The sequence below is a fragment of the Suricata suricatta genome, chromosome 9 (assembly GCF_006229205.1).
Source record: "Suricata suricatta isolate VVHF042 chromosome 9, meerkat_22Aug2017_6uvM2_HiC, whole genome shotgun sequence".
Taxonomy (NCBI): Eukaryota; Metazoa; Chordata; class Mammalia; order Carnivora; family Herpestidae; genus Suricata; species Suricata suricatta.
The window spans coordinates 71,849,132-71,862,147 of NC_043708.1; the positions used below are offsets into that span (position 1 = coordinate 71,849,132).

Genomic DNA, 13,016 nt, shown 5'->3' on the forward strand with positions numbered 1-13,016 from the left:
CCTGGAGTCCCCGTTGGCCATCCTCTCCCCCCTCTCCTGCGATCTCCCTCTATTTATAGCGGCCCCCCGCATTCCCCGCCCCCCTCTCCGCCTTGTTTTCCAACTTCTCAGGGAGCAGCCGAGAGCTGGCGTCGGGACGCAGCAGAGAGAGGAGGTATACCAGGACCCTGGGCACCCAGAAGTTGAAACTCCTGAGCCCTCCACGACCCCACCCCATCCCTGTCCGTCGGTGCTGGCACACCTGCCCCTCCCAGCAGGCGAGACCCTCGTCTCCTTGGCGGTGATCCCCGCCCCACCTCCTTCCTTAACTAAGTTCTGTGTTTACGGGCAAGAGGAGTCGATATCGTGGGGTGTCAGCACCCCGGGTTCGTCTCCCCCCTACCCGTCCTCACTATTGGGTCTGGGGGAGAAGGAAGGAACCACAGTGCGATAGGCAGATCCAGGTCAAGGTTGGGCGCGGTGTTGAGGGCGGGCGTGGGGATCCCTCGCAGGACTAAGGGATCCCTGGTATACCCCACAACCGCTCGGTTGAAGGGGGAATGTCGTGGGCAGCGCGAGCGGAGCTCAAAGACCTCCAGCAGTTTGCTTCCCTTAGGGTACCCCTCGGGCACCCAGCACAGCCCCTCCCTGAGCGGCAGACAGCCTGGGGCGGGGAAAAGCGGGGGGCGTGTTTACTGGGGGTCTGGGGCGGATCTGCCGGGAGCTGTCGGCCCGTGGGCGGGCTGGGGCGGGCCGGGGGCGGGTCTGTGGGGAGCCCGAGCCGGGCGGGCCGTAGAGTCAAAGGCAAGTGAAGGTGGAAGCGGCCGCGGCGACAGCAGGTAGGGGGAGGGGCGGGCGAGGGGCCGCAGGGCCTGGATGGCGCCAGCCAGGCGGTTGGGCGGTTTGATCCCAATCTCCCGGAGCCGACAGCACGCGGGAAGGGGCCCGCAAGGTGGGGGCGCCGCGTTGCGGCGCACAAAGGCGGAGGCTCCGAGAGCCGCAGGGCGTGTTTGGGGCGTGCGCGAGGTTGTGTCCAGGGTTCAGGGCTCTCCGCGCTGGCCGCGCGAAGGTGTCGGTCCCCACGCAGACCGGCAGTGTAGGTGCGGACGGTGCAGGTCCTATCCCTTCCCAGCTGGCGCTCGGCCCTTGCGGGTCGTCGGGGAGGCTGGGAGGAGATTGTGGGGCTGCCCTCCCTCCCCTTCTCCGCACGGGGCACCCACACCGACGCTGGTGGAGGAGAGACGCGACGGCACGAGGCTCTCTCTTTTTTTTTTTTTTTTTTTTAACGAGGCTCTTTAAATATCGTTTTTAAATGTTTAAATGGGAAACAGTCATGCTCAGTTACCCTCATCTCACTCGAGAGCTGTCAAAAATCTTGAGGATCCTCTAGTCCCCCCTTGTAGTTTGCAAATAGGAAATTGAAGCCAAGAAAAGTAACTGAGTGGGCCAAGGTCACACCCTCAGCGACAGAGCCGGGACTAGAATCCAGAGGTTCCAACACACGCCACGCTCTTTCCTCCACATCAGCACTTCCTTCTCTCCTCCCCCAGCCTGGGCTGATACCTGCACTCCGTGTTGCCTCGCAGGCCCCTCCAGCCTGTATTGATTCTAGCTGAAGCCTAGAGAAGACCTGTTCATTGGACTCGGAGTACAGATTAGGGAGGGTTGGTGACCCAGGTAGTCTATATCTTGGCTGAGGCTTTTTGTCCCTAAAAGACCCAGCATCTGTCTCCCGTGTCATTCACCTCATTGCCTTGTTTTCTCAGACCCCAGAGCCAGGAGGGGAGAGAACCCTGACCCCTGACCCCACTGCATCCAGCCAATAGGATCCCAGTAAGTGATCCCGCCCCCAGGCTGCACAGGTGTTCTGCTCCTCACCAGCTCCGCTAATGTTAAATGTATGCTAATTTATTCACAATTTATTCACACTCAGGAGAGGGAGAGTCTTGGGTGGAAGGGAAGCATTGGGTCAGTTGGACACAGGTGACCCTTGTTCTTTCCTTTTTTCCCTCACCCCCTCTTGGTCATGGTACTTGGGTCATTTTTAGCCCCTTTCCCTTTGAGCTGCTGACCTTGAGACTTAGTTGAAGGTCACAGTTAATTATGAACTCTCACTACTCTGTCCCTTAGTATCTTTGGAATACCCAGTCACTGAGCCCTGAGTTTCATCCCTATCTAACTCTGGGAATGTGGCCCCTAAATATGGCATGGGAAACCTGAGCTGCACTCCTGCCCTACCCTGGTATTTCCATCCAGGACAGGAGAGGGGGGTCTGAAGGTGGGGTGTTGAGGGGCAGCCAGTCTGAAGAGAACTGGCATCCTGAGTCCTTTGCCACAAGCCTGCCTTTCCCAGCCGCCTGGAGCTGGGGGCGGGAAAGGCTCTCTGTGTGCTCCTGCTCCTGGGGCCCTCTGCACCCTGCACTGTCCTGGGCTAAGAGAGGAAGCCATGTATACAGGGTGTGGGTGGGGTGCAGGCAACCTCCCCAGTCTTGGTGTTTCCTCATCTTGCCAGGCCACCATGGCGGAGCTGCAGGAGGTACAGATCACCGAGGAGAAGCCACTGTTGCCGGGGCAGACACCCGAAATGGCCAAGGTTAATAGAGACCCTCCAACTCCCAGGCCCAAAGTCCAGGCCTGCAGGCATTCCCCTCACCTTCTGCCTTCCCAAATCCATGATCTCATTCTAACCCACACCCCTTTTTTCTCCACCTGGACCCATGTCTCTTCCCCATACAGCACAGTGGGAGTCAGGCCTTCATCCTGTCACTGCACTAACCTTCATCCTCTCCATGTCTCTTTGTCATCTCTTTCTGTCTTTTGTCTCCGTTGCTCTCTTTGCCTACCTTTCTTTATCTGTGTCTGTCCCTCCATCTGTGATTCTACATGGCTGTGTGTCTCTATGTGTATCTGTCCGTGTGTATCTCTCCAGGAGGCTGAGTTAGCTGCCCGAATCCTCCTGGACCAGGGACAGGTAACAGCTTGGGGGCAGTACCAGGGCGGGAGGAGGGGTTCTCCTGTCTCCCAGGAGGGAGAGGGCTGCTACCTGGCTCTTTCTTCCCTCACTGCTCCCTTTCCTTCTCTACCAGTCCTTTCCCTCTAACATCTCTCCCTTTCCTTGCTTTTTCCTCCTCCTCAGAATTCCTTGGTGCTTCCCAACTTTTAGGATTTTTTTCCACCCTCAGAATCATCTTCTGCTGTTTTATTTACCTGAACCAAAGTCTTGCTGATCCTATTTCTAAATCTTTGTTCCTTTCTCCTCGCTTTGCCCCTCCCCCACCCCAACTCCCTGACTTTTGACTTTGACTTTGTGGGCATCTCCCTCTGCCTCTTTTTCCTCCTCACAGCCTGACTCCTCCCTCATGGTGACCTGTTTTTCTGCAGACTCACTCTGTGGAGACACCTTACGGCTCCGTCACTTTTACTGTCTATGGCACCCCCAAACCCAAACGCCCAGCAATACTCACCTACCATGATGTGGGACTCAACTGTAAGGACTTCTTCTTCCTCTCCTACTTCTTTCTGGGAAGAGGCTGGTGGGAAGGGTAAAACCCCAAGGGAAGGGGAAGGGTCAGCAAGGGCAGGAAGGGAGCCATGTGGCATGTCAAGGAGAAGTTCTGTCCTCTGACTATGGCATAAAAGAAAGCGGGTGGGTTCTGATGTGGGGTTGCTTTCCCCTGGCTGATTTTACTGTCGGGGTGATGGGGATTCTCTTTAGATAAATCTTGCTTCCAGCCGCTGTTTCAGTTCGGGGATATGCAGGAAATCATTCAGAACTTCGTGCGGGTTCACGTGGATGCCCCTGGAATGGAAGAGGGGGCTCCGGTGTTCCCTTTGGGGTGAGAATTAGCTCCCTTCCTCCTCACCGGGCTGTGAGGCACAGGGGCTGTGGGGAAGAATGGGCCCAGGGGAGGAGGAAACAGTGGAGATTCCAGGAGAGAATGAATAGGACACCCTGAGGTGTGGGGCAGCAGGGGCAGGTTGGTATTTTCCTTAACGTTCTTCTCTTCTCCAGATATCAGTACCCATCTCTGGACCAGCTGGCAGACATGATCCCTTGCATCCTGCAGTACTTAAAGTGAGAAGCCTGCCCCCCCCACTCCACCCAAACCAGAGTTCTCTGGCATAAGGAGGCCCTTAGAATTCCTGTGTCCACCCAGGGTTTCTGGACAGGTGTGGTGTCTGGCCTAGATATATGCTTCCCCCTCCATGCCTCCACCTGACTGTTGAGAGGAAGGGGGTAGGTTTGGAAATGGACTTGAGTCAGCTGAGTAGCCCTAATGGATAGAAGCAGGAAAAGGGAGGGGTGGCTTAGGCTGAGGAGGGCTTTCTGATCTGGAAGGTTGGGAGGAAGTAGAGGGGTGACATAATCTCAAGGAGCCAGATAGACTTGTCTTTCCCTCCCACTTCCCCTCCTCCACACACACACCTGGTGACAGGGAGCCCTCACACCCTGAGTGTGAGCAAGGGTGGGAGAAGGAAGGGAAAGCCAGGTGAGCCTCCGAGGTATGCATGCTAAGTGCTGAGGACTTCCGGCTTGGTTTTTCCTGGGCACCCGGGCTGTGGGCAGCTCTGGTTCACCTTGTTGGCTCTGTTTCCCCCATTCTCCCTGTTGTTCACTGAAGTTGGTCTTTTTTTTTTTTTTTTAAAACATCTTGCTTTAAGTTCCTTTCTTCCCCGGTTCCTCACAAGGAACCAGGAACTAAAAACAGAACAAGTTGAACTAGCTCTTGAGAATTGAGAATGGACACAGAGCTAAGTAGGAAAACAAGCGTCTGGTTGGTTGGGGGATGGGTGTTTCTTTTCAAGACCCTGGCTCCCCAAGAAAGAGCTGAATATGGACTGCAGGACCTACACCAGTGTCACTTGTTAGCTCCCTGGCACCTTCCCTTTTAGCACCCCTCAAGGGAAGGCTGTGTTCTGTCTTTTGTGCATGTGGCCTTGGGAGAGAGGGTAAGGGGTTTGAAGAGCCAAGTTTTGGACACCAGGGCCCATTAGACATGCATTTCTCTTTCACAGTTTTTCCACGATAATTGGAGTTGGTGTTGGAGCTGGGGCCTACATCCTGTCACGATATGCTGTAAGAAAAACAAAAACAAAACAAAAAAATAAAAGCAACCCAGACAAGGTTTAAGGCCCATGGCAGACTGATTAGGAGAGTATTGTTTACTTGTGTGTGTTTGTGGGGGGGTGGGGTGGGAAGGAGGCCCCCACAGGACCCTAAGACTGGCTGAAGCTCAGTGGGAGCCTCTGATTTCCCTTTTTCCTGCTCCTCCTCAGCTTACCCACCCGGATACAGTCGAGGGTCTTGTCCTCATCAACATTGATCCGAATGCCAAGGGCTGGATGGATTGGGCAGCCCACAAGGTTTGGAGGGGCCTGTGTGTTGATGTCTAGGGTGGGGGGCTCCCCTTGTGTGGGACCAGTTAGGCTCTAGCAGCATAACTGGTTGGCCTGTGAATGTCAAGGAAGGGGAGTGGAGCAGGGAAGATGTGTGTGTCACTTTGTAGCCTGGGTCTCAGCTCCTCACGGTATCCTGAGCTTGCCGACCTGCCCTTTCCTCATAGCTAACAGGCCTCACCTCTTCCATTCCGGAGATGATCCTTGGACATCTTTTCAGCCAGGCAAGTAGTTGCAGAAGATGGAGGGTGGAGGGGACTCCAGGGGCTCAAAAGCTTGGGGTGACTTCCTTAGCTGGCACAGGATCTGGGGAGGGAAGAAAGCTTGGCTCTTCTCATCCAGTAACTGTTGACTTCTCTTCTCAATCCTAATTTTTCTTCCCTTTCTTTCAGGAAGAATTGTCTGGAAATTCTGAGTTGATACAAAAGTACAGAAATATCATTACACATGCACCCAACCTGGAGAACATTGAACTGTACTGGAACAGCTACAACAAGTGAGTGGGTGTGCACACACACGTGAGACAAATGTGGAAGCAGCAGCCAGGGTCATGAGGAGGCACAGAGGAGGAGAGGGAAGTCTGGGATGTACACAGTGCAAGGAGGGCAGGATTTGGTGTGCAGCTGGGGCCAGACCCCGTGGGATGAATTACAAAGAACTGTCCCCCTTTCCTCAGTTTATTTCCCTTGGATTTATGGATTCCCAGAAGTGATAGATGGTCTCTTGTCCTTGTGCCTGTCCCCCTTCACTGCCCTTTGGCCAGGGACCTGGGGCACAAATGACCATAGGGATTGTGTTTGCGGCCTGCCTGCCACCTTGCCCTTTGGTTCCCAATTATTTTTTTAACTTTATTTATTTTGAGAAAGAGAGAGAAAGTGAGAGAGAATCCCAAGCAGGCTCTGCACTGTCCGTGCAGAGTCCAATGTGGGGCTCGAACTCAAAAACTGTGACCTGAGCTAAAGTCAAGAGTCAGATGCTTAACCAACTGAGTAACCCAGATGCTTCTGGTTCCCATGTTTAATTATTAATATTTTACTGTAATTTCTGGGAAGAAGAGAGCTTCCTCGGGGGGAGATGGCTTCCATTTGGATGGACAGCATTGCCTCCTAACATTCCTGCTCCTCTTTGCACCCCTCTCTAGCCGCCGAGACCTGAACCTTGAGCGTGGAGGTGCTGTCACCCTCAAGTAAGACATTAAGAGATAAAGCTCTGCCTCTCTCCCTGGATCTTCCCTGGGTGCTTATATTCTTTTAACAGGGAGTTTTCCCATCATCCCCTACTCTGTCCTATGAAGCAAATCACATCCTCTAGGCCTATCTGCCTTTGAATGGTCTTGGTAGGGTCAGTGGGGTTCAGAGGACTGTCTCCTCTTTGGAGTCAAACATTCCAGCTGCTCTTCTGGGGAAAGGCAGGTGAGGGAGCACCAGGGCCTCACCTTCTTCTCCCGACACTATGCTTCTAGGTGCCCTGTGATGCTGGTGGTAGGAGACCAAGCGCCCCATGAAGATGCAGTGGTCAGTAGGGAATTTTGGGGTGGGTGAGGGAGGGTAGCCCAGGGTGGTGGTCAAAGGGTATCTTGTCAAGAGGAAAGCTCTGTTTGAAACAGAGAGACTATGGGGCATAAGAGGTTGATTCCTGGTAAGAAGGAAGCGGGTATGGGGCTGATGAGAAAGGAACTGGGATTTTGGTCCCTGGGTCCCTTGGACGGGAGGGGCCACAGGGAGTATGACCTCATTCATTCAGCCTTTTGCTTACTCCAGGTGGAATGTAACTCAAAGCTGGACCCCACCCAGACCTCTTTTCTCAAGGTCAGTAACCCTACTCCATGCTCCGCCTGACTCCTGGCCCCCTATCCAGAGCCATAGATCCTCTCTAGATTCAGCTTCTAGGCCTTCAAGGCCCCGCAAGGGAGCAAGTGGGGTGGATAAAGAAAGCAAACCCTGAGGGCCCGGTGTGGGGAAGCTAGGGAAAAGAGAATCTTTTCTATCTTTTGGCATGGCTCCATTTATTTATGTCTGCATCACTTCTTCTGGATGGTTGTCTCCGTCTCCTGGACAGATGGCTGACTCTGGAGGCCAGCCCCAGCTGACTCAGGTGAGTACCCCCGTCTTCCATGGGATGGAATGTTAGTGGCACTGAACTATATACACTTTGCCACTCACCCATTTGCCACTCACCCCATACCTAACCCGCCATGGCTTGGGGCTCCAGCTTGGCTTCTTTTTTCTTTTTTTAATGTTTATTTGTTTTGAGAGAGAGAGTTTGTGAACAGCAGCAGAGGGGCAGAGAGAGAGGGAGAAAGAGAATCCCAAGCAGTAACAGTGCGGAGCCCAGCACAGGGCTCGATCTCACGACCCTGGGATTATGATCTAAACTGAAATCAAGAGTCAGATGGTCAACCGACTGAGCCACCCAGGCACCCCTCCAGCTCAGCTTCTAACCTCACCTCACTGTCCCTTCTCCTCATCTTACTTCCACAGCCAGGCAAGCTGACTGAGGCCTTCAAGTACTTCCTACAAGGCATGGGCTACAGTGAGTATGGGGGTCAGAGGCTATCATGAGAACAAGGGATTGCTGCACAGGAGTGGGGAAGGGATGGGCACTGAGCGGGGAGAAACTGCTTCAGGCTAGTTCTGGGACTTATCACCATCTGCCAAATCATTGATCTCCCACTCCAGCCCCATTTGTAACTCTCGTCTCCACCCAAGCACCTGACTCTGAGTTGCCAACCTCTCCATCCCACCTCCTCCATGCCTGGCTGATTATCCTTCTGTTTCCACAGTGGCCTCATCCTGCATGACTCGCCTGTCACGATCGCGCACAGCCTCCCTGACCAGCGCAGCATCCATTGATGGCAACCGGTCCCGCTCACGCACCCTGTCCCAGAGCAGCGAGTCTGGGACTCTCCCTTCAGGGCCCCCAGGGCATACCATGGAGGTCTCCTGTTGAGTGACCTTTGTTGCCCTGGTGTAGGACCCAGCCCTCACCTCCCTCAGCACTAACCTGGGAGGTGCATAGGGCACTGGGCCAGAGTAAGGGAAGATGGGCAGATCATGTGGGGAGATGACCTTGATCTTTGATTGCTACCCTAACCTTGACCTCTAACCTGTGATTCCCCTCAGCTCCTGGGAGAGATGTCCTAATATCTTTTAGGGACCCAGACCCCTAAAGTATCCCTCTCCCTCATTGTGGTGTTAAGGTGGAGAGGGCATGTACCCCCCGCCCTAATCTAGGTGTCTGTAGATAAGGGACAAGGGGTTGTTACAGTTGCCCATGTGCCTCCACCACTCTCCCTTCTTATCCCATTGCAAGGGTTGGGGACTTGGGGCTGGGACTCCGTTCACCAAAGCTGATATGGCTTCTCATGAACCCGTCAGATCTCTGAAGGGTATGGGCCTAAATGAATGTGTGTGAGGGGAGGCTTGCTGATGGGTTAGTGGTCCTCAGGATGGTATAGAAACATCCATTGTGTGAAATGGAAGTTGGAATGGGAAGTGGTGGGCAATGAGCAAGTATGAGGGACGGATTGGATCTGGGGCTATAGGAAGGGGCCTGGGGCCATTGGCTGCACTAACTTTGGTAGCTGTCTAGACAGTGTGTGTCTAGAGTGGGAGGGGGAGGGAGCTAAGCTGGGGCAGGGCTGCTTGGGGCTTGGCATAGAGGTGGGAAGGGCTATCTTGGGGCTCTGACCACACTGTGTTATGTGTGGAGGGTGCCCTCCTGTGTCCCACAACTTCTGCTGTAACAATAAACTGTAGAGGAACTGAGTGCCATTCTTCCTTGTCTGAATGTACCTGCATCATACCCCCTGTTCCTGACTTCCCCCTGCCCAACTCACTTTCTCTTCTCAGATACAGCATGGACACTTAAGAGAATGTGACTACGTGGTCACTGGCCCCTTTTCCAGTAGGATGGTATTGTCCTTGATATTGATAGTATTTTCAAGTTTTAAGAGAGAGGAGCTGTGTAGGTCTTATGAGACTTATTAGTTATGGATCCTTGAGAAATGCCTTAGGATTTCAGAGATGTCATTAACATCATGATCTTAAGCAGGAACTACAGAAGGCTGACTGAAGTGCCCAAGAACATCTTGTGACCACCTTCCTGTAGGATCCTCCCTAGGGGTCACCTAGATTCCATTTTTAAAAAACTTTTTAAGAGTTTATTTTGAGAGAGAAGTAGGGAGAACTTGTGCAGGGGAGGGGCAGAGAGACAGGGAGAGAATCCCAAACAGGCTCTAGACTGTCAGTGTAGAGCTTGATGCAGGGCTCAAACTCAAACCATGAGGCCATGACCTGAGCCAAAATCAAGAGTTGGATGCTTAACCAACTGAGCCACCCAGGTGCCCCTAGATTCCACTTTAAATGGCTCAATAGAATGAGTAGACCAGACCTCATGCAGTTGCTAGAGGGGTTGGGTTGGTCCTAGGTGACCCCAATCTGAAGATTCCTTCAGGAGAGTAATAGCACAAGGGAGGATTTTCTTTCAGGAATCCTTGTCCCCCATGAATCCAAAATTCAGCAAGTTTTACACTGGTTCTCTGAGAAGCTTTTCAACAAGTATGAACAATACTCAGCAAATAGACTTCAGATATTCTGTGGCTGTTGCAGGCTGATACTGGGCTCTTGGGGCACAAAAAGTAAAAACAGGAAGGTACTTTATATTGTTGTTATTAAGAGTACTGTGAATGGGGTGCCTGGGTGGCTCAGTCAGTTGAGCGTCTGGCTTCGGTCATGATCTCACAGTTCTTGGGTTTGAGCCCCATGTCAGGCTCTGCTGGCAGCTCAGAGCCTGAAGCCTGCTTCTGATTCTGTGTCCCTCTCACTCTGCCCCTTCCCTCCTCATGATCTGTCGCTCTCTGTCTCTCAAAAAAAAAAAAAAGTGCTGTGAATGAACTATTACAAGGTCACTTTCTGGAGTACTTTATAGGAACTTCACAATTATGTGCTTTCCTCAATGAAACTGAGCTGAGGACTGATGTGGGTTGATGTCTGGTGCTGACACACTGACATGGAAGGGAGGCATGGAATATGTTACTGACTCTTGAGCATTTCGTCACTCTCTCATAGGACTGAGACTACTGTAAATGCAGGAGGCCAGGAGCGGAAGGGGGGGCTGGGGTCTCAGGTGACTTGCAGTTATAGAGCTAGCTGTTGATGGCAAGGGTGTTGGGTGACTTCATGCCAGGCAGGCAGCAAAGAGTGCTTTAATACCACCCTAAAGAAATAGCACACTTGGAATCACTGGACCAGCTAGCTCCTAGGTAAACAAGACAGGAGAAGGCAAAGAACTCCAACCGGCATCAGCCTTGTCTGGCAACAGGTACTACCGTGCATTGTGGAAGCAAAGGTGGGTCTTCTCAGCTGTGCCTACACAGAGAACACCGTTTGCAAGATAATCTTCAGAAGAGGGAGGAAACCAGGTGTACACGTGTGTGTGTGTGTGTGTGTCTGTAATGGAGGTGGTGTGTGACCTGGCTGGTGACTGTGTGTCTCTCCCCTATAGACATGTCAGCATGAGAAACCTGAATTAGGAAGAGAGAGAGATTCTCTCTGCTGGAAGCAAGGGAGAGGGGGTTTGCTGTCCTTGTCTGACCTCTTCGTTGGTCCTAGACATTCCAGGCTAGCCCACGGGGATGCAGTGCCCTCCTGTGGTTGGCATGGTTCTTCCTAACTTTCCCCAGGTCTTGGTTCTCTTCCCCAATCTCCCAGTGTTCTTTGTGATTCTATGTAGCAGCTACATAGGCAAGACCTGATGCCATGGTCTGGGGCTCCTGCCTGTTCTCAAGATCAGAGCTCAGGAGAGGTGAGGTGACTTCATAGAAGGCTGAACTACAAACTCCCTACATTTTGTCTCTGCTTCAGGCTTAGGACTCTTATTTGTCTCTTCCTCTCATTCTCAAGAGATGTGTTTCCCTGACTTCACGGACAGAAGCCCAAGATAGCTAAGAGAGGATTCATTGGGAAAGAATAAAATGAGAAGACTATGGTGATGAGAGCCTGTGGGTCAGCTTGGAGAGTCTGGAACTCATGAAGAGACTTTAAAGAGTGAGTCTCTGAAGGTACACACAAAACAGTGACCCTGGAGCAGGAGGGACAGATGTGAAACTTTAGAGAGCACTCTTTTACAGAGTTAGAGTGTGAGATGCCACCTTTCTAGAGATTTTGGTACTAAATGGAAAGTGAGGATCAGTTTTCACTAGAGGCCAGGGGGTGTGGTCAGGGTAAATGGTGCCCAGAGCAATTACGTTGTTTGCACCTTCTCTTCTTGCCAACATCAGAATTTTCCCCAAATTGGGTAAATAAATAGTAAAAGTAGAATGCATTCTATATTTGACATTCAATGCATCTAAAGATAGAAATTCTGAACGAAATTGAAATAAAAAGGGAATAGTCAGTGACTGGCCTCTTTAAGCATCCCCCAAGACTGGGGCCTGTGGGTGTACCACCTGTCTACACACCCCTTTTGCTTCACCTTTGCCAGTGGCCACAGGCTCCTCCCTTGGGTGCGGAGGCAGGAACATGAGGGTGCCTGGACAGCTGACACACTCACACTCACACATACCAATCCACTGATTCTGGCAACCATTCCTTGTATGCTGAAGTTGGCAGCCAGGGACCGTTTCCTAGGGGCACTGTCTCAAGATGCTGGCAAACTGTCCTTCAGGGGAGGGGTGAAGTGGCACGGACTCTCTCACAGGACTTAGCCTGGAGCTCTCTGGTTTTGTTCCTGGGGCTCCTTGTTCACAGGTGCTGGTCTTTGGCTGACCTCCCACCCTGCCTGGAGGTCACTGACCTCCATTCTCTCTGGTGCTGTGCCCCATCTCCTCTCCCCTTCTTCACAGACTGTCAGCTGACAACTGTAAAAACCCAAGCCTTGGCTGTTAAAGGTGAGGGAGCTCCCAAGGGTTACTTCAGGGAACCGTTTATTGGTGCAAAAGTGGAAGGCTGGTTCTAGGTGGGAGGACAGTGGGAGGTCTCATTCTTCCAGCTTTTTATTTTTTTTTCTGTTTAAATATATTAAAAATACATGTGTGGGGATGAGGAAAGGGCACAGGGGTTCAGGAGTCTTGAAAACAGTTCCACATAAAGTCTTTTGTGACTATTCCAACTAGCTTCTTCTCTATCCTTTCTCCTAATCTACATCTTTCCTCTATTTTTTTTTTTAAATTCTCATGATTCTAAATTTTTTCAGTTACAACCTATCTGTCAAGGCTAAGTGAAGTGCATCAAGGTTTACTCCTGAATCTGGTTTCCAGTCTCCAGGGCCCAGCTACCTTAGCTTTCCTCCCTGCCCCGTGGCTCTTATGCCCATCCCCACTCCACCCTTTCTCACTGCAGGCTCATTTAAAGTCACGTTCATCTGCTCCCGTATAGCCCTCTCTGATTCCTTGCTGGGGATTCATAGCTTTTGGAGATGATCTGATTATTCCTTTTTCTGCTCCTGATGTTCTCTCTAAGGAGCCATTCTCTAGCTTTATTCCAGCTCTTGATAGATATGGTTCCTGTCCTGGTTTGTAGGTCTTGGGAAAAGGAAAGGCAGTGGTCGTGGGAAGGAAAGAAAGAGCTGATGGCTGAAAGCACAGGTGGTTGAAGGGGAATGTAAGAGCTCCCGGGATGGGAGGAGGCAAACTGTGCATG

At 52.0% G+C, this 13,016-nt stretch overlaps 1 protein-coding gene across 5 annotated transcripts; it reads left to right on the forward strand.

Moving 5' to 3' along the window:
- Nucleotides 1-50: 50 nt before the first annotated feature.
- Nucleotides 51-9,144, forward strand: NDRG2 (NDRG family member 2). 5 transcript variants are annotated; one of them, XM_029950618.1, is made up of 17 exons: nt 51-154; nt 1,746-1,812; nt 2,492-2,572; nt 2,909-2,950; nt 3,361-3,466; nt 3,695-3,815; nt 3,992-4,054; nt 4,996-5,056; nt 5,257-5,343; nt 5,544-5,600; nt 5,769-5,872; nt 6,518-6,562; nt 6,839-6,890; nt 7,137-7,184; nt 7,435-7,470; nt 7,857-7,908; nt 8,159-9,144. In XM_029950618.1, exons 3-17 carry the CDS (start codon nt 2,498-2,500, stop codon nt 8,323-8,325), a joined length of 1,116 nt encoding a protein of 371 aa, XP_029806478.1. In that variant the 5' UTR covers nt 51-154; nt 1,746-1,812; nt 2,492-2,497; the 3' UTR covers nt 8,326-9,144. The 5 variants fall into 5 exon arrangements, with proteins under 5 accessions (XP_029806478.1, XP_029806481.1, XP_029806479.1 ...); XM_029950619.1 differs by lacking the exon at nt 51-154 and adding an exon at nt 753-818; XM_029950620.1 differs by lacking the exon at nt 51-154 and adding an exon at nt 907-931.
- Nucleotides 9,145-13,016: the final 3,872 nt, after the last annotated feature.

Excerpts from the sequence above, each read along its gene's own strand:
- NDRG2 (XM_029950618.1), top strand. The coding sequence starts at position 2,498 with ATGGCGGAGCTGCAGGAGGTACAGATCACCGAGGAGAAGCCACTGTTG. Across the intron at positions 5,344-5,543 it reads TGGATTGGGCAGCCCACAAG|CTAACAGGCCTCACCTCTTC; the intron begins GTTTGGAGGGGC and ends CTTTCCTCATAG. Across the intron at positions 6,891-7,136 it reads CGCCCCATGAAGATGCAGTG|GTGGAATGTAACTCAAAGCT; the intron begins GTCAGTAGGGAA and ends TGCTTACTCCAG.